Genomic DNA, 20,892 nt, shown 5'->3' on the forward strand with positions numbered 1-20,892 from the left:
GGGAAAGAAGGAGAGTTTAAGTTTGGCCACTGGCATTCTACAAACAGGAAAAAGGAAGAAAGGGGCCTGAAAGCCCTCAAATTCAGGGTGGCATGCTCTTTTCTACAATCCATTAGCTTCCTTCCATCAAGACTAGAGGATATTTAGTTGAATTTTTCTGGAAAAGGAGCCTCTACTCCTTATAAGGAGGGAGATAGATACTTGGGGATTCAGGTGCTCTTGGTTTATTCAGGGTTTTAAAAAAATTCTTGTTTTCAGTGCCACAGCTTATTCCTGCTTTTATTGGCCCCTGGAGTTTGCTTGCAATCACTGAGTCTTCCAGGAGTTTTGTAGGCCACATTGACTGGTCTCTACGTGCTCCTATACCCACTACCTCCTATACCCACTACTCAGCTTCCCTTTCTCTGCTCTGTCAAGTCAGTTACCAGTCCTTGGTCTGCTTTTTGTCTTGCAAAAATTTTGAAGTCTCTTTTCCACTGTTGTCTTTTTCTCCAATTATCTTTGTCATTGTGGGTTATAATATATCTTTACTTTTTTATAGTCATTTTGGTGGGATTTGGGGGAAAATGAAGAGAAGTATTTGTAATTGATTCATCGTGTTTTACTGCAATTCTCTCCACTTCCCAAGGGCAAAGGATTCTTCCATAAAGCATTAATTAGTTTTATCCCTTTTATTTATTTATTTATTTTTGTATATAAGAGTCTCACTATGTCACCCTTGATAGAGTGCAATGGTGTCACAGCTCACAGCAACCTCAAACTCTGGGGCTTAAGCGATTCTCTTGCCTCAGCCTGCCAAGTAGCTAGTACTACAGGTGCCCTTCACAACAACCAGCTATTTTTTTTGTTGCAAGTGTTTAGCTGTCCTAGGCCAGGTTCAAACCTGCCACCCTAGGTGTATGTGGCTGGTGCCATAACCACTGTGCTGTGGGCACCAAGCCATTTATCCCTTTTAATTGAAAGAGTCTTTGTTCTTTTATCTCTTGTGCCCCTTGTAGGGATTCCACATACATTGAGATACTTTAAGACAGAACTGAAAAGAAAACTCTCTCCCTGTGATTGCTTTACCACATTAGCTCAACTCTTCTTTTAGGCTTGGCTCTGAGATTTTGGGAAGATGAAATCTTTCAAACATTGTTTTCTCAAAAAAATTTTATACATCATTTGTAATTTGTATTCACTTTGATTTACAGCTTTTGATCCTTCCCAAATATCATTGATTATAAAATATCCTTCTAAATAGGTAAATGGTTAGACATTTTGAGTTTGACATATCATGAATTGGACAGAGAAGGTTGGTGTCAGGAAGTAATAGGTAAATATCAGGGATAGTAGGACTTTCCATGGCAACTTCCAGAAATTTTCCTGTAAGTTCCAGTGCCAGCATCTATTTGGGTGTAGGTACTCAGATGAGAATTTTATGTAAAGATCTTTCTAAGATAGTAACTTTTGACTTGAGACTTCTAAGACAAAGGAACCAGAAGGTATAAATACTTTGCATTTCTGGGAACAATTTTAGTATGATCAGCAAACCAGAAAAAAGCCAGCATACCTGGAACATTGTGAACAGGGAGAGAGTTTTCAGGTAAGGAGATGCAGAGGGGCTAACGGACCAGATTCAGGTGGGTTCTCTAAATCCTGACAAGGAGTTAACTTGTGTTTTAAGTGGCCTGGGAAGCCACTGAAGATTTACAAGCAAGCAGATTGATTGATCTGATCTATCTGATCTTTTAGAAAGATCACTCTGGTAGAGGATGGTCTACAGCAAGGTAAGAGTATATGTAGCAATATTAAGATAGGAAGTTATTGCTATAATCCAGGTAAGAGATGATAGTGGCTTAAAACTAGGGAGTAGTGAAAGAATTGGAGAGAAATAGATATGTTTGTAATATGCTATGACAGTAAAACCCACAAGATTGCCTAGTGGGTTGTATATAAGAAGTGGAGTCTGATGTGATTCTAGATCTATTTTGACTGGTTCCCAAATTACTGGGATATTAGACTTCTGAAACCTCTAGGATCGAATAAATGCCTCCTGTAAAGGATATAGTGGAAATTTGCTGACAGTCAGATTCTATACTGTTCTTATAGACCAGATCAACTTATTTCATAGGTGATCTTATCCAGTCTCCCAATTTTTATGACTTTAAACACCATCTGTATGGCTAATGATTCCCACATTTATATCTTCTTCCCTGGACCTCTTCCCTGAACTTTAGAGCCTCAGTTGCTCAATTCTCATCAAAATGTGGCATATCCAAAACTGAACACATGATCTTTCTTCCTCCCAGCCTAGAGCCTCTGCGTCTTTCTCATCTCAGGGAAGCTTCATACCTCCAGTTGCTCAAGCAAAAACCTTGAAGTTATCCTGAATCCTTTCTCTCTCTTTCTCCATCTTCCTCCTCCATATCAGTGGTTCTCAACCTTCCCAATGCCGTGTCCCTTTAATACAGTTCCTCATGTTGTGGTGACCCCCAACCATAAAATTATTTTTGTTGCTACTTCATAACTATAATTTTTCTACTGTTATGAATCATAATGTAAATATCTGATATGTATAGGATGTATTTAGGCGACCCCTGTGAAAGGGTCGTTTGACCCCTAAAGGGGTCGTGACCCACAGGTTGAGAACTGCTGCTCTATATAATCCTGCAGGAATCCTACATTTAAAGTATATTCAGAATTGGTCACTCCTCACAGCTCTCTACTGTCACCAATCTCATTAATCTTCCATTAATTGCTGTCTGGATTGCTACAAGAGGCTCACTTCCTTGGCTACTTGCATGTTTCTCCCTTATATTCTACTCTCAGTGTATCAGTCAGAGGGTAAAATATGTTATATCCTATTATAGTTTGTTGGGGCTGACCCAGCAGAAAACTGTAAACTGAGTGGCTTATTGACAACAGAAGTTTATTACTCATAGTCCTGGAGGCTGGGAAATTCAAGATCAAGGTGCTGGCAGATTTGGTGTCTGGTGAGGACTCACTTCCTGGTTCATAGATGGCACCATCTCTCTGCATCCTCACATGGCAGAAGGGATAAGGGTATCTTCTGGGGTCCCTTTTATAAGAGCACTAATCTCATTGATGAGGGCAGAGCCCTCATGATCTAATCACCCTCTCCAAATCCCTACTTTCTGAAATCATTACACTGGTGATAAGGTTTCACCATAATGAATTTTAGGAGGACACGAAATTTCAGAATAATATACTCCAGTGGCTCTTACTTTTCCTCAGAATAAAAGTTAAAGGCCCTACATGATCATCTTCTTTGATCTTAGCTCCTACTCAGAGTATTAAGAAATCCTTTCTTCAAGGTTCCATGTTAAAGAAAAGTTTCTTACAAGACATTTTTAAAAATGAGTTTTAGTTCTTACACAAATAAAAGGAATAAGGATGCTGCATTTTGGCTACAAATATTTCCGTAAACAGAGCATGTCCTTTAAAAGAGTTGTAATGATGAGTGAACCATAATTCAAAGGGTGAACAACAGTAGGAGGCAGCATATTGGCATTGTGCCCCAGAATTCTTGCCCCAAAAAAGTGTATACCAAAGAATTACAAAATTCCCTTTCCCCTCTTCTGGTCACTATTTATTCCACTCCGTTTAGATCAGTGAGTCTATGTGACTTCAACTTGTAACATTTAATTTATTGCTGTTAAGTTTTGTTAGTTTATAAATATAAGCTATTATTTCTTAATACTTTAAGAAGAACAGAAAAAACATTTTTGACTGATGGTGAGTATGTTTTGAGGGCAGGAGCCTAGCAAACGGTGCTTGGAATAATGCCTTAGTGACTACCTTTGTTGTTTCCTTCAAAACATGGTGTTATGTGACGGCCTCAAAATTGGCATGATGGGTCAAATTTAGGATAGGTAGCATTGAAGATGTATTTTGTGTTTAGGTGATTTTAACAATTGTGTTGAAATTATTGTATCTTAGTGGCCAAAGCTCTATTATGGTTAAGGATGAATTTGAGCCCATGTCCATAATTAGGAAGTAGTAGTCAAAGAGATTCATTATTTTTGACCTATATTTTTATGGTTCAGGATAATCATTTGTTAAGTTTCTTTTTAAAATAAAAATGATTTTTTTTCTGATTTTAAATGTAAAACAATTCAGATGATATAGCAAATTCTAAAGAAAAAGCAAAAATCATGATCTTGTCTCCCAGAGGTAGCTGTTAATACTTAAGTCTGTTGTTACTAGACTTTTTTCTATGCCTTTTTATATAAATATAAACCTAAAGTGAGATCATAACTCTTTTTACTATTTTATACTCTCCTTTCAACTCAAAAATATATCAAGGACATATTTCCATGACAGCAAATATGGATCTAAATAACTTCTTTTCGTGTCTTCATAATACATAATAAAGATGAGCAAATATGGATCTAAATAACTTCTTTTCGTGTCTTCATAATACATAATAAAGATGCCCTTTATTTTTCCTAAAAATATACTAGTAGACAAAATGAATCTGTGCTTGCCTTAATGATTTAAAAGCCATGCAATTCAAGAAATATAAAGACATTGTATTTTACTGACATACAAAATCAACCATTAAACTAAAAGAACCTTCAGATATTCTTAACAAAATATAGCAATGGTCATAATAACTAAATAAACAAATTTATTTCTGTGGCAACTACAACAAATATTTATTGAATGCCTACTAAGTACCTGCACTGATCTAGGTACTGGGAATACTCTGTTGAATTAGGTGGGTGAGATCCCTGCTCTCAAAGAATTTACATCCTGGAAGGTCAGAAACAGATAATAAACCAGTAAGAAATAAGAACAACGTCAGATACTGAAGTATACATGATATAAGGTTGCCATGGTGAAATTAAAGCCGACATTTTGGTCCTGAATTCTGCAGTGAGCCAACTCATATATTATAATTATGTTTTCAGATTTGAAGACAGTGAACAACAAATCAATTATCGGTCATTTTTCTCTTCTCTGAACTGGAGAGAGAATCCGTTGCCTGAATTGGAACCACAATTGTGTCTTAAAGAGGTAAAATTAACATCTATTTTAAAACCTGCTATGGCTGCCTCCCTTGCATTTTTAACATTCTCTATCTTTAAATTATTTTTCACTGTTAAATATTAACATTGGTGCTTTTGGAAAGAGTGCTTATGTGTTTCTGGGTATTTGTGTTAAAGGCTAATTCACTTACCATGCTGAGCAAACATCTGTTCTGTAAGAGCATGACTTTTCTTATGCAGCCGAATTTTTTTTAACCTCAGTCGCATCCAATTATATGGAAAATAGGATAATAGGTTACAGTTATAAATAGATATAAACACTGTTATCAAGGGATTCTGGTAACATCATCATAAGCCACAAGAGCAAATCTCAAATGGTCTTATGTCAAGAATCCCCAGAGTATCTGTGGCTGTGTACACAGGTTTGCTGAGGATGAAAAAATAGATTATGGGGATGTACATTTCACAGTGGAGTCCAATTAAAAATCAAAATTCTGTAGAAAAATGCCTGGTTAGCAAAAACAAAGTTCATGTGATCAGATGGTGCTCTCAACATTGTGGAATTGTCTGAATTTCCTAAGATCTTTCTGGACCAATTGTCTGTAAGGAGTGGGTGGGTGGGTGGTGGTTTGTTTGTATTTTAACATGCTCCAGAAATTGATTTTCTTGGGAAAGTCCCTTGATAAATGCTGTTGATACTCCCACAAAGGAGGTATTTATTCCTTGGGGGTCTCTACTGACTAGCTCATTCTGGCCTAAGCTGGTCCAATGCCCTTGGGGGTTCCCTCAGGCATGCAACTACTCTGGGAGTGTCAAGGCTAGCCCTGGAACTTCCAGATGGTTGTGGAGCAGAGATGCATTTGAAATCAAGCAGAGCTGCATTGACTTCTGGCTCTGCCGCTTACTTAGCTGAATGACTTTGGATCAGTTAAGTTACTTACCTCATTCTTTTATAAATTTGATCTTCAGATAAATCAGGGTTAAGTATCCACCCTCGACAGAGTCTCTGCTCTGAGCTGGGATCCAGAGACAAAGGTCATTATTGCCACCTTTGAAAAGCTCACTTTCAATGACAGGGAAATCACTCATTATTTGGAGTGTAGTCTGATACACCTTGCCTGGATGTTGTGGGATGAGACAGCTGCTTCTAACTCAAACTCAGGGAACAGGAAATACTGTCAGAGGAAGTGATACTTGAAATTTCAGTGATGAATAGTGAGAGTTAGCAAAGAAGAAAAGTGACATGATACGGAAAAGGCATTCTTGACAGAGCTCTCTGGGACATGGGACAGCATGGCACTTGTATAGAACCAGAAAAAATTGTGGCTGGAGTGAAGGCCCATGGGGAAGTGTCAGGAAGGGTGAGGCTGGAGATACCAGCAAGGGTTAGGTTAAAATATTGCCCTGGAAGGTCTGGAGACCACTGACAAATTTGAAGGAAGGGAACTTACTTGCTCTGGCAGGATGGTGGGTGGTCTGGAGCGGGGATGGAGACAGATGGACCCACTGGGAAGCTCTTGGGATCCCATCATTCCCACAATAACAGCAAACACTTAAAGCATGTACTATGTGCCAACCATTGTACTAAGATCTCAAAATTGCTTCACTAATTTAATCCTTATAGCAACGATAGGTACTTTTACTATTCCCAGTTTAGAGATGAAGTTAGAGCAATAGCAAGTATATGGTAGAGTAGGAATTTTAACTCAGGTCTGTTTTACTGCAAAGAATAAAAAAGAAAAACGTCTTTGTAATATAATTATTATTGAAGACACTGGATTGAATTAACTCAAATCCAGGATACTATCACAAAAACAAATCAATACTGTCATTTGCCCTGGTGATCTTTTAATTTTTATCCATGGAAATATTTGATTTTTATATATAAAAAAGAAAAATGGTAGATGGGGTTTATACTCTACCTTTTTGTTTAATGTTCTGGTCTTCTGTGTTGGCTGTCATTTATGTGTCTCATTATGACTGCTTTCTAGCACCCTCTACTTTGCTGTCACTCTGTCCAGGTCAGTCCTGGGCAGCTGACCTTTGGGGGCTGCATCAGTGAGTCCCTTCCTCCTCTGGCCTCCAATTGGGTTGGGCAGTGGGATGCACCAGTAGGAGAGTAGAGAGTGGGAGGAGAGAGGAATCCTCTCCCTCTTTGCTAGTCATGGTAGGTTGACTGCCACCTTCTGCCAAGGTTCCAGGGTCCACAGGACCTATCTGGAGGCTCTCTCCATATAGCTGCCAACTCCAGGCTCTAGTGACCACCCTCACATGTCCTTTCAGACCTGGGTGGTGGTAATGACTCCCTGTTTTTACAATCCCTGGGTACTGGAGGATCCCCAGTGGTTCTTCTAAACACTACCCACAACTTTTCAATTAGTCACTTTATTAAACTCTTCTTGACTTAGACAGTTTCCCTATGGCCTCTGTTTCCTACAGGACCCTGAATGATACATAGTACGTACTTAATTCTGCTACTTAGTAGCAGCCTTTGCTGTTCTTTTCCTTACTTTCTAATTCTGTTTCCTCTTTCATTCCACCCAATCTACCACCTCTACATTGGGGGTTTCATCATGTATTCTACAAAAATATGATCATACAACATGCATTTTCACTTAATCATGGGAAATTCCTCTAATTTAATATGTATAGACCTAAGCCATTTTTTAATAGCTACAGTGTAGATATACAATAATTTATTGATCTGTTTCTCTATTGGTAGGCATTCAGGTTGGTTTTACATTTTTTATTTTTTATCTCTGAAAACATGTGGTATCTTATTACTTTAGTTTTTGCTTTCCTGATTACTATTGAGTTTGAATGAAATTAAATCATCTTTTTGTACTATAACCCACAGTTAAGAGAGACATTTTTTATATAATAACCCAGCATATGTGTATATAATGGAACAAAATTTTCATGGAATAATACTATTCCAGATACATATGGTATTGTGCAGTATGACCTATTCTATTCTTTCTTCCTTTTTTTCTCTTTTCTGTCCCCCCTTCCTAACCTTTTGTTTTTTCCTTTTCTTTCTTTTCCTTTCTCTTTCCTCTCCTTTTGAATATTGTTCTTGATCCCTTAAATTGATTTCATGACCCACAAAAGGATCTCCACACACACTGGAAGAGGAGTCTTGGCATGGGAAAGGTAAAGATTCTTTAGTTAGTCACCTAACCCCCATTTCATCACTTACCCACTCCATCAACTGGGATAGGTATTGAATCCTGGACTTCAGGTGCTTTCAAGAAGCAGTGTAGAACAAAAGGTCTCTTATCACAGGGACCTGAATTCAAATCCATAGCTCCATGATCAACTAACTGGGTGACTTTTTATAAGTAACTTAGCCTTTCAGGTTTCCCCATCTCAAAAGAGGAGATAAGAATAGTTCTTTCATTAGGGTTGTTGTGAGGATTCAGTGAGGCACTTGTCACAATACCTGCCCTACAGTATAGATATTAGCTGCTGCTACTGTTTGTAAAATGAAGATCCCTTACGTTCCTCAAGTCAGTGGGCTGGGCCCTAAGAAGTCCCTTCCAAGACTAAGATGGATGATTCTATCCTTAATGGTAAGAGTTTGAACAGTTATAGACCAGGACTTTCATATTAGAAAGAGCAGCAGATTCTTCGAGTTGTTATTCATTTATGGTGAACACTTTACTCATGGAGTCTCATCCATTCTGCTGACCAAAGCTAGAGTCTCATCCATTCTGCTGAACAAGCCTAGAAATGACTCAATCTGCAGGGGACATTTTCAGCAAATTAAAAAGAAAAGGAAATAGGTATAAAATGGTAACTGATCAATTTAACCAACAATGAGTACTAGATTGCAAAGAGTCTGCAGCACTCTGGTACTGCTAAGCTTGTCATTGTTTCATAAAGAAAATATAAAATAGCTTACAAATGTTACCAGTGAGTCTATAATCTCATGTGAAAATATTTAGTGAGAATGGGTTGAGCACATTGTTGGCTGGTTCATGCTGGTAGAATTAGCAGCATATAGTGTCTACTAAACCATGTAAGTGTGCTTAAATGTTGATACCTAATAATGCCCTGATACACTTATAGGTCAGAGCTTGTTAACAGGTTGGATTCTCAAGGAAGCAGATTGAGTCTATCATGCAGGATGTTTATCTGGGAGTGTCCTTGGGATCAATTCCTATGGAGTATAGGGAAAGAAAACAAGAGTGAGCAGAGGGAAAAATTGAACTGTGATAGAAGCCCAAAAGTAGCTTTGGCTGAACCATGGGGAGCTCTGGAGCTAGAATTTGGCCTTTCCGAGTTGTTCTGAGTTGGGCCAAAATGACCCGGCCTTTATTTATCCCTGTGGGTTTGTTCAAAAAGAGATAAGACTTCAAGCATTGTGCCTTTTTGCAGCCAAGACATCTCTGTAGTTCAGGCAATCCATGAAAGGTCAGCAGCTGAGCCACCAAGTCTTTACTCAAGGGTATTCTAGATGGTGCATCATACTTCAGTAACTAAACTACTCCTGAAGCTTCTGTTGACTATTCTTGATTATCAACTATGAACCTGGCAGTATGGCACATCCTCTTCCCCACCCCCTTCCTCAGTTATTATGTGATCTTCTACCTGTGGCAGGGACCTGATAAGAGAGTGGTTATGTTAGAAAAGGCCATGGTGGAGTCAGATGAGATGTGTAGGTCCCTGGGGCCCACTTGCACAGAGAAAACCTCTCACAGCTTTGGAGATTGCCAGAATTTGCAGAGTCTACCATAACCAAAGTCACATATGAAGTTTTTGGAATGGATAGACACATCAAGTTGTGAAAGTACTCCAGCCCTGAGTGTGAAGTGATGAGATTAAAGGTCTTTTGAGAAATGTGACCCATGTGGAGGCCCAGGTTGGGAAGCTACACACTTCCTCTAGTATGTGAGCTGGGCAGGCTGGCTTTGGCTGAAATTCCAGAAATGCCATGGAATGGACAATTCTATAAGTTGTTAGCATCAGCCACTACTTGGAACCTGGATGTCTTTACTTCTAGGCTGAATGTTGTCCTCAGTAGGACCTCTTCCCTGGACTGGGGATCTTACTGAGATATGAAAACGGACTTCTTGGCTGATAAAAGCTGATTAGGCCTTAGTACTATATTCAACTCCAATTCTGTATGCATCATTGTTAATGGATAGGACGGATATTATGGTTAGAGATTTGGAATACCTTCCCACTCTAGCCTGATTAATTGCAGTGGGAAGGGAGATGACAAAGATCAGGAAAAGGACCATGGGCTTTAGCCAAACAGAAGCTGAGTGGGGGTGGGGTATGGTTTAGTATACAAGCCTTGCGATTGGAAATAGGAGGCATCAGAGAGTTCTAGCCGCCATCCCACCAACATAGTGATGAGGAATCTAGAAGGTAGCCCCATTTAACAATCAGAGGGAGCCAGTCAACAGGCCCAAACCAATCTTTCAGTTCTGCCAAAAGGACAGAGCAGGCTGAGTCCCCACACTAGTGAAGTTACAGCAGGAAAAACACAACATGCTCAAAGAGGTCTTGGAGATGGTCTTGATGGAGGAACTATTGACAGAGGAGTGGGCAGGGTAAAGAGAACCAAGTAGGGGAGTGGAGCACTCAGAGACCAGTCGGAGTGGGAAGCCTTGACTGTTCCTAGATCTGGAGGAGCAGCGAGGGGTGAGTGTTACTGAGGCCCAGCAGAAGAACTAGAACTATAGCAGTGGGTAGAGAGTGTAGCCTCTGTAGCCAGCCCACACCAGGACCCAACAAGGAGGAAGCAGAGTGAGGAGAGTAAAATTCATATTCTGACCTCTCCCTCCTGTTATCCCATCTCCCACTGCTCTTTCCCATTAGCTGAACCCACCCAGAAGCCAGAGAACAAGAGAGCTTGGAGAGTGATGCAATCCACAGAGGTCAGGGCAGAAAGCAGGATGAAAGGGGCAAAGATTTTGATTTTGGATTTTGAAGGGCAAATGGAGAGTCACCCAACATGGTCTCTTACCCAAATAAAGCCTTGAGCTCAGCTAGCCAAACCTGACAGCCAGGATATAAAGCGAGATCCAGACTAACAGCTTCTGGGACTTGGTCGGCTAGATGTCAGGACCAACACCCCAGACTCAGATGTGTCTCCCCTATGTGTGGTGGTCAGCTAATAAGGGTAGAGTCCAGTGTACTCAGTACTTCTATGAACCCTACTTATATTTACTCACACCTTCTTGTAAAAAATAGAACACAACTATAGCCCAGGATGATGGAGAGAAGTGGAGTGGGAGGGGAAGGGAGGGGGGAGGTTCAACAGAGGGAGGGTAAAAGGTGGGATCACACCTCTGGAACATATGACAAGGGTACAGGTCAAATCTTTGAAATGTAGAACATAAATGTTTTGGCACAATAATCAAGTAATTGAGGTGAAAGCTATGTTGATTGGTTAAATGTAGTCACATTAGATTGTATTAAAAAAAACCAGCACATTGTACCCCACATATGCATGAATGTATCCAAGATCTATGTGTATTTGACTTAATAAAATAAAAAAAATAAAAAAAAGAGTAGAGTCCAACAACAAACAAAGAAAACTTAAAGAGGACTAGCTAGTCTAGCTTTGATTAGTCCTGCTGCCCTTTGGTGAGCAGTTTTTCCTACATGGACTGATATAAGCTGTCACCCATCATGACTGTTGGCTAAAGCTTATAACCAATGACCAGGTAGCCTGAATTCTTAGGGGGCTCCCTTACTCATCCCTCTGCCTTGCCCCTCAGCAGCCTATGGCAAGCCTTGGGGCTATAATTTAACTCTCATTCCATGATGTGACTATGCAACTATCTCTGGTTTCAACATGTTGCCCTAGCGCTGTCACAGCCCAGAGACCCCATTCCCATTCTGTTGTGCTTGCTCACAGATGGTAACTGTAAAACTGGCAGAATAGGTCCCACTGTTTGGAACCTGTCTCGCTAATCTCAGAAGTCATGTTTTAAAAAATAACCCTAAATCAGTTCTCATATAAACTTTATAACTTGCACTGTGTGACTGGCATCTTATCCTTTGACATTTCTGAGAAAAATTGGAATGTGGCTTTGTTTTATGAGCACTGTAACTGCAGAAGCATTAGCAATCAGCTCTAAAACTCTCTCTCTCACAACAGGATGACATAGGGCCTTGGCAGTGGAAAGTTCGGGGCAGTTTGGGATACATCTTTGGATACTCCACTTGTTGAGGATCTCCTTTGGTATCTAAAGCATAGAATATACCTTATGACATTTTATTGTCCCAACAACCTTCCATAAATAAGTATCATTCCCAATTTGTAGATAAGAAGCTGAAACTCAGAAACATTCTTAAAAATAAGGATTATGTAGGCAAGGGCTAGTGCTAATTTTTCAAATAAGTAAAGTTATTTCTAATACGATTGAAACAAAAGGTTATTAACCATTCTCCATAGATTTAAAAAACTAATGAACACGTACCAATTACCTAACACTGAGCAGTAGCTTAGTAGGAAATAATACTTCTGGAATCCACTTTGATCTAATGCGTTGGATGGAATCTCCTTGAATTGTACATGTAAGCTTACCACTCAATCTCAAAAAAATCCATGTCTCCTTGAAAACTTTACTTGCTTTGGAATGCAGTTCCAAGGAAAGGTTTTCTGTTTAGAAGCCACACCTGTCTTATAGCTACAAGTCACACACAGATGACCACTGCATTTAAGCTTTGTCTAGGACAAGGGAAAGCAATTGAGAAATATTGGCATTGTGGTAAAGACAGAAATGGATAGAAATATAAACAAACCTCTTAACCTTATATATGAGCTTTTTCTTATAAGAATGCTCTTGATTATTTCAAGAGGTATTTACACAATCCTCTTTTCAAAATTTATTTCAATTTGATTGGCTTAAATTAGGTTTATGATTTTTGTCTAACTAATTTGATTATTTCTAAGGGCATGTCAACCTTATTAGAAGGAAGAAAATCCAAAGAAAGCACAATTTTGATATTGTACATGCTACTGGCCTTTTCAACAAATTCATGGGTATTTCCCATACAAATATCCTTTTCCAAGTGAGTGGAGGGTAGTAACATGGTGAAATCACTAACATGACTCTGTCTCTGCCTTGCATTTGAGAGGAATAAACATAACTTTGTTTCAGTGAAGAATGGAATTTAATTGGCTCCCAATCTTTTCCCCTCATGCATCTGGTAGCCAGTACCACAGTAGAAAATTTTGAACTAGGAGACATAATCCAATTAAATTTCCTTTTAAAAATATCCAAGCAAATAAATCTAGGGCCCATTAGCTCATACACAGCTTTGCTATTCTCACTGGACAGCTGTTGTTTACTAGGTTTTCATCCAGTGCCATCTTCTTTTCCCATTTTAAGGGTGTGTGATTTTACAGATCGGCAGCTACATTTTTTTCACTATTGATGAGCAAGTAATTTATTGCCAACTTATTTGACATCTTAAGTGGCTCTAGTGACAGCCAGCTTGGAAGATGTCATAGGGCCCTCTTGGAGACAGTGATTTACAGGCACTTTAGAATCATGTTTTTGTATCATTGAACTTCACTCTGCATTTCATAGTTCTTCCTTCTTCCAGAAAACTCTATGTGGCATGTATTGTTTATGCTCCAGATTATATTCTGTTCTAAGATTTGGGCTCTGTCACTTTAATTGTCTGGAAGTCATTGGAGACTCCAGATCAATCCACAGTTTGCCAGGAAGTTGCTTTGTTCCAAGCTGTGCTGTGGCTTTCTTAGACATGGTCTTAATTTTGATAAATGTAAAATTGCATAGTGTCTATGTCTGACTTCCTCTGAAAGCAGATTTGAAGACAAAGGTTTAAGTGTAAATAGTTTTTTGCATGGTAGTGAAAAGAACTAGGGGAGTTAAGAGAAAGGAAGGAGCTACTGAAGGGTATATTATCAAACCGGTTACAAAAGTGGACAATAGAAGCTTAGCAGCTGGGAAATGCTGGGATCCAGGGACAAATGTATACCTCAAAGTTACTCTACACAAGGTGCAAGGGAGCTGTAATAGTCATTCGTCACCTCCCATCAGTCATTGTTTGAGGGCTGCTCTTGGAGTAGAGGAAAGGAAATAATTCCTTGAAACTTGTGGCTTGGCACAGGGGCAGCCAATGCAGACTTCAGAGGCCAAAGAGAAGCCCAAGGGCAAAGGAACACAAATGCTGATGGTTGGGAAGGTAGACTGGTGTGCACCTTAAGATGTCAAATAAGTTGACAGTAAAGAGTGGAAGAGGGAGTAGGAAGGGGTGCTAGTAGAGACTCCTGTAGACATTCCAAATTTGCATTTCTAGAGGCCTGTTTTACAGAGATACATGTAGGCTCATTGTCTTCTGTAACGGGGAGGATCAACTTCGGTGGATAAACTCTTGTAAAAATACCATGCAGTTCCTCACACTTAGAACTCAACGTACACTGCTTGGAAAACCTTATGATCTGGAGCTTTTTTTGTGTTTTATAATATAGGACTAATAAAAGTTCAATGAAGATAGAACATTTTAACTCACTGCCCAGATTTTCATAAAGATTCTGTAATGTTTGGAATGCATGCAGATTTATTAGAAAATACAATTAGGCAATGGTGATGTGGGGATTTCTTTTGTTACCCAAAACTTTTCATTTTACAAAGGGGCTGATCATGTGGTTCCCTTAGGTGATCCAATTATAGGCAAAATGAATAAGATGCCTTTCTTTCTGCCTTATTGACTCCTCCCTCACCCCGTACCCTGAGTCTCCTCTACTTCTTACCCACCTTTGGATCTCGAATTTGAGTCATTAGTCCATTTTAAGCTAGTGTGAGTGAAAATCTCCCTAAAATTAGTGATTGGCCATAGATGGATCTTGGGTTCCTCAAACACTACAAATATGCCTGTGGCATTTATGAAGTATTTGGATAAAAAAGTCACTCCCATCTGGAACCTAGGGGATAGTAACAAAAGTAAAAATGATCAAGGAAAGTAGCATTGATTCTAGAGAAAGAGCACAGTTGGGCTAGAGTAGTCAGGAAAGCTTTGTGGGAGCCAGGGTGTTTAAAGTGGTCAGAATTTAAATAAATGGATTACTGTTATCTTTTCATATTATATTATCCTTCATTTCAAATCTCATGGGTATTTACTTGAGTTTCATTTTGCCCAAGTCTTGCTTATTGCTAAAAAATTTGATTTGCATTTCCAAATTTTTGATTTGTCATGATTCCAGTATAAGTTCTTTTTCTTTTCTTTCTTTTTTTTTTTTTTTTTTTTTTTTTTTTTTGCCAGGGCTGGGTTTGAACCCACCACCTCCAGTATATTGGGCTAGCACCTTACTCCTTTGAGCCACAGTTGCCACCCTCTAAGTTCTTTTTCTTTTTTATTACTGGCATTTACATCACTATTCCTTGCTCAAAAAAAAAATAAATAAATAAAACCACCTTTGCTGCCTAATAAGCTAGAGGTGGCAAATAAGCTTGAGACAGGATCCTCTCGTACTGACCTTTTTCATGAAAGAATGTATTCCCTGAATAATTCCATCATAGTTCTATCAATTGCATAATACACTTTATTCTTTTCTGTATTAAAACTTTTCTTTTAAAAATCTATCAGGGAGGCTCTCCGCCTGTGGCTCAAGTGGCTAAGGCGCCAGCCACATACACCTAAGGTTGTGGGTTCGAATCCAGCCCGGACCTGCCAAACAACAATGGTGGCTGCAACCAGAAAAAATGGCCAGGCATTGTGGCGGGCGGCTGTGGTCCCAGCAACTTGGGAGGCGGAGGCAGGAGACTTGCTTGAGCCCAGGAGTTGGAGGTTGCTGTGAGCTATGCCACGGCACTCTACCCAGGGGCACAGCTTGAGGCTCTGTCTCAAAAAAAAAAAATCTATCAGGGAATAGTGATTTTGAATGCACATATATTTGTACTATTCCTCTTTAACACTATCAAATTTATAAATATCACTTAAGGACAAAAATGGAGATAAATTTTGTAATGAAATTTTTGAGGACACGTTGGATACTGGAGTTGAATGATTATTGATCACAGATTGATTATAATATGTTGTTTAATATGTACATAATGGTTTGTTATTTTTTGGTGCCAGGAAGGCCATTTTACCGAGATCTATAGGTATGAGTGGCACAAAACACTCCTTATGAGTTGGTTTAGCCGTTATTCATCTGAATGTTCATTTCCTTCTTTCCACTGCTGGTTGGTAGTTTGGAGTCAACCTCTGACAGCATTTTTAAAAAAGGAGAGTAGTGTCACTTCAAGAACCACATTATCTTCTATTTAACTTTTCATGTTGAAAATAATGGGACCAAATATGGCTATGTAGGATGAGAGCCAGATGCTTTGGGATTGGCCCACTCTGCTGATTGGCTTTAAGGGTAGACCCGCAGATACGCATAGCTCTGACTCTCCACTGCTGGGGTGACAGTGAAGGCTCCAACACTGACTGGTGGTTTGATTTAGACAGTCTACTTAACCCTCATATGCCTCAGTTTCCTTTTCTGTAAGTAGGTTATCATAATAACACTTACCTCTTAAGGGTTTTCTGTGATGACTAAATAACTTAATGTAGAAAAAAACTTAAAAGAGTGCCTGTCATATAGTAAATATCCAATAAATTTGTTATTATTGCTACTACTACTAGGTAATTATAAGGTTCCTATAACCCTACAAAAATCTATAACCAGCTCATCATCATCATAACTCATCTTTTAAAATTCTTAATTAGAGATGCTGGTACTTGGTTCTCTTCTGATTCTATGATAATGTTATCAGTTGGATTCTAGTGTAACACTAGTAAAAATCTAGAACGCCTTATATAAAACAGTTAACTTGACAATAGAAGTATAAGCAACCACAGTTATGGACTTTTCTCTCTTATTGGTATTAATATTACTTAATAATTGCAGCATGTGCAGGAGGTTTGTGTGTGCACATATACTCATGTAATCCTATACACAGACACATACACACACATATAAAGTGGCTTATTCTGAAGAGCATACTGTGAGTGATCCAGTGCTCTTTTCATTATTTATCTAAGAAACAGTTATCAAGCAGCCAGTATAGCCACCAATTTGGAGTTTTAAAATTGAGTTCTTAATAAAGTATAAGAAGAGCTATCTCTACAATAATGCTGTGTAACAAACAACTCCTAAAATTTCAATGATTCACAGCAAAAAAGATTTCTTTTTCTTGTCTATGAGCTTTTAGGTCAGTTGAGCTTAGCTGGATTCAGCTGGGCTTGGCTCCATGCTGCAAGTTGAGCCTGGTCTGATCCACTTAAGCCATTCTAGGACCAGCAGCATCATGGGCCACATTCTTCTCATGGTGATGACAGAGGCACAGAAGTCCAACGGAAGTGATGCCAGCACATTAGAGCCCCTGTTCATCATACATCTGATAAGATTATATAGGCCAAAGCCAGTGATGTGGCCAACCTCATATCAAAGGGACAGAAAAATATACTCCTGCTTTGTGAGAGGTTCTACAAAGTCCATGAAAAAGAGTGTGAGGGCTCGGGGCCTGTAGCTCAGCGGCTAGGGTGCCAGCCACATACACTGGAGCTGGTGGGTTCAAACCCATCCCGGGTCTGCCAAAAACAGTGACAACAACAAAAACAAAAAAAGAGTGTGGGCACATAATTCTAATATAGGGAGGGAGTGAAAAATCAAGAACAGAAATCTAATCTTTCACAGAGTCCTTATGATCCTAAAATAGATGATAGAAATTTCCACTTTAAAAAATAAATTACAGTAGAACTTCCATAGTTGACCACTACTGTAGATCCTCCATAGTTGACCACCTCCTTAAGTTGACCTAATTTTCATAAACCACATGTATATCAGAACAGCAGGCCTAGTTTCTTATGTAGACCACGTATATTGACCAGTTTGTTACAGTCCCTTGGGTGGTCAACTTACAGAGGTACTACTGTATTTACCGAAAGCTTATATAAAGACAAGGAACAATTTGAATTTTCAAAACTGCAATTTGAAATGTGGTTCTAGTTATATTCATCTTTTTCTTTTTTCTAGAGATGTGAAGATGTTTGGCTTGGGATGCCATCACCTATTCCTGCGAAATTCATTGACTACATGACCCTTTTGAAAGACACATTTGGCTTAGAGGATGAGGATGAATAACCATGCTGGTTTTTGTCAGTTCCGTTTGATTTACTGCTTTAATTTTGCCAAGTTTGGTTTAGTTGATTTAATTTCATTTTTTAAAAAGAAAAGAAACAAGGTTCACATCGAATGGAAATCCATAAACCACAATTAATCTTCTTTTGTCGTGTTTGTTTTTCAGAATATCGTATTATATTGCTGATGTAACACCACTATTAAAAATGCCATTAAAAATGTTGAATATTTATGATTTATTAATATCAAATAATCCTATAATAATTTTCCAACCAACATAATTTGATTCATTACAATATGAACAGAAAGTGACTTGATGGCTACGGATGACAGTATAAAATCAAATTAGATCAGAGCAATAAGTTGTGATTCTATTAAACATTTTTTGAAATCTTTTTGACACATTTATTATGTATGTAATTAAGTTTTGTAGCAATCCACCTCAACAAAATAATTCCTAAACCTCTCTAGAGTAAACTGTTCATTTTCTGAAGTTAGTAAAGCTATGGGAAGAAAAAGGAATCTCCGCCTAAACACATCAACACATGTAAAAATTTGAGAGAGAAATTGAAACATATATGCAGTGTTTTATATAATATTTTAATGGCCCTTTTCTATATAAAGTCAGCTTGTTAGCTTAGGAATATATTCACGTGTATCAAGTATAATATGACCAACAGTGTAGTATGTCTAAAATATTTAGGGATGTGAATGCTGACAAATTGAAAGTTTTGGGGGAGGTTTATTTACACACACACCATGCTTCACAACCCTGAGCTCTAAATATTCTAAAACTATATTTTCCCCCCTTGTATTTCTCTGGTTCTATTTTTATTTTTCTTCAGCAGAACTCTAGTCACGTAGTATCTATTTGGTTCAAACTCATGGCCATGGACCTCTGGGAATTCATTATAAGAAGTCTATATCCGAATCTACCCCCATTCTTCAGTGGTAGGTGCTATGTGTCATAAAGTAATTTGCCTGGTGTTTTCAGAGACAATAGAAGCCTATCAAGAAGAGATGCACCATTTACCTTTCAGGGACTATTCTGAGGTGAGGAAGAGGAGCTGATGATGTCTCAAGGGCCCCTTTGATCTCATTATTCTTTCACTCCACATTTCCAGCAGTGTCTTGCCTAGAAATGAGCTGGCTTCTTGGCATTCAGAAGTACAAGTTTACCCAACAACAATGGCTCTTTCATTTTTAAAAATTTAAGTTGATCAATAAAGTATTTCTATATATAAAGCTAGGATAATTCCACATGTGCTATTATTAGAATAGACCCTCACCCCCCAGCCTTTCTAATAAACTGTATGCTCAATTTCTATATAAGAACCATCTACCCATAAAACCTAATTTTGACTACTTGATTTTTGTACCAGGTTTTTTTTTAGACAACTGACAGTGCCAAGCTATTTTGTCACTTTAAGATTTTTCCATTCCCCAAAGAGCAAGCTTTTAGAAGGATGACACTTTCCTGGAACTTTTCAAGTTGACACATTCATCACTTACCTATTCAACTCTTCAGTCAGTTGTCTTTCCTTCAAGAGTTTAAATATGTAGATAATTTCGCCCTTGTACAGGCTCATAATGTAGTTCATTTGAGAAATGGGAGGAAAAAAAGAAAGACAACAAACCAATGATAATGCTCCTGAGTTTGTGAGGTGACAACAGCTTGTTCTATTGCAGAGATGTGTGTCAGTGCCCTGGCTGTTTCTGGTTCAAGCTCACAATTAGCAATGAAATGGCCATTATAGGAATCTTGGTGATAAATATGATACGTTGCAGCCATACAGACACTTTAAATAATTATTCTTTTATAACTAAGCCATATACTGAAGAAGATTTATAATTTAGAGATAATATCCCCATTAGTAAAGTTTATGACCCAATAAACAGCTCCCACTAGTTAATAAATGCCAAAGCTATAAAAACAAAGACAACTAATGTAATAGAATTTCTGTACCTCCCTCTTTTGCTGGTGGTCTCAATATACTGAAGGGAAATGCTATCTTAGGAAAAACATTTATTCTCATTATGTAAATAACAATGAATTGTCTTACAGTCCATCTGGAAATCTCCCGGCCCCTTTTGGTCCCAGGTGGTCCTGAAATGCTGATGCATTCTGCTTAGATTTCAAGCAGTCTATAACTCTGGGTTTCAGCACAAATAAACCCTGTGACTAAAATCTTTGGGGGAGGTGGAGAGGAAGGCTGGAATTTCTGCCTCTTCTGTTCCCTCTGAAAAGGAGAAATCCCAACTAGTACATTGTTCCAGGGCAATAATTTTGAAAACAGTCTCACAACCTTTGCATGTACTTAATAAGTTTAGCTGCTAACATTTTCTCATTTTGATAGGAGAGCAAGTGCTGCCTTTGGATGTCTGGGTGAGTTGAAGGTTAATATAGGCAAACCTTTTGTTGTAAGAACTAATTGTTTTATAGTATTCTTAGAACTGTGAGAATGATTGATAAAGGTTTTTGAAAGCCCATATCAAATCACATCTTTTTGAACAATACTGATTAAAAGCTGTGGAAATTCACATTAAATAGTTTTTTGAGGGACTGTTGTGAAGTATAGTGTTGTCAGCAGATGACTAATTTTCAGTGTTTATTTGCCTTTTTATTATCTTTTTTATCTACCCATTTTCCTTTTTGAGTTAGAGCCTCACTCTGTTGCCCCAGTTAGAGTGCCCTGGCATCAGCCTAGGTCACAGCAACCTTAAATTCCTAGGTTCAGCTGATCCTTTTGCCTCGGCCTCCCAAGTAGCTGGGACCAC

General features: G+C 38.5%; 1 protein-coding gene across 1 annotated transcript in view; it reads left to right on the forward strand.

Annotated features, from left to right (window-relative positions):
• Positions 1-18,117, forward strand: part of EFHC2 (EF-hand domain containing 2) — a 153,749-nt gene extending 135,632 nt beyond the window's left edge. The window contains exons 15-16 of the mRNA XM_012801456.1: positions 4,917-5,022; positions 18,010-18,117. Of these exons, the coding sequence (XP_012656910.1) occupies positions 4,917-5,022; positions 18,010-18,117 (214 nt within the window). The remainder of the gene's footprint in view (positions 1-4,916; positions 5,023-18,009) is intronic.
• The last annotated feature ends 2,775 nt before the right edge of the window (positions 18,118-20,892 follow it).

The sequence above is a fragment of the Otolemur garnettii genome, unplaced genomic scaffold (assembly GCF_000181295.1).
Source record: "Otolemur garnettii isolate 467f Iridium unplaced genomic scaffold, OtoGar3 scaffold00009, whole genome shotgun sequence".
NCBI classification, from domain to species: domain Eukaryota; kingdom Metazoa; phylum Chordata; class Mammalia; order Primates; family Galagidae; genus Otolemur; species Otolemur garnettii.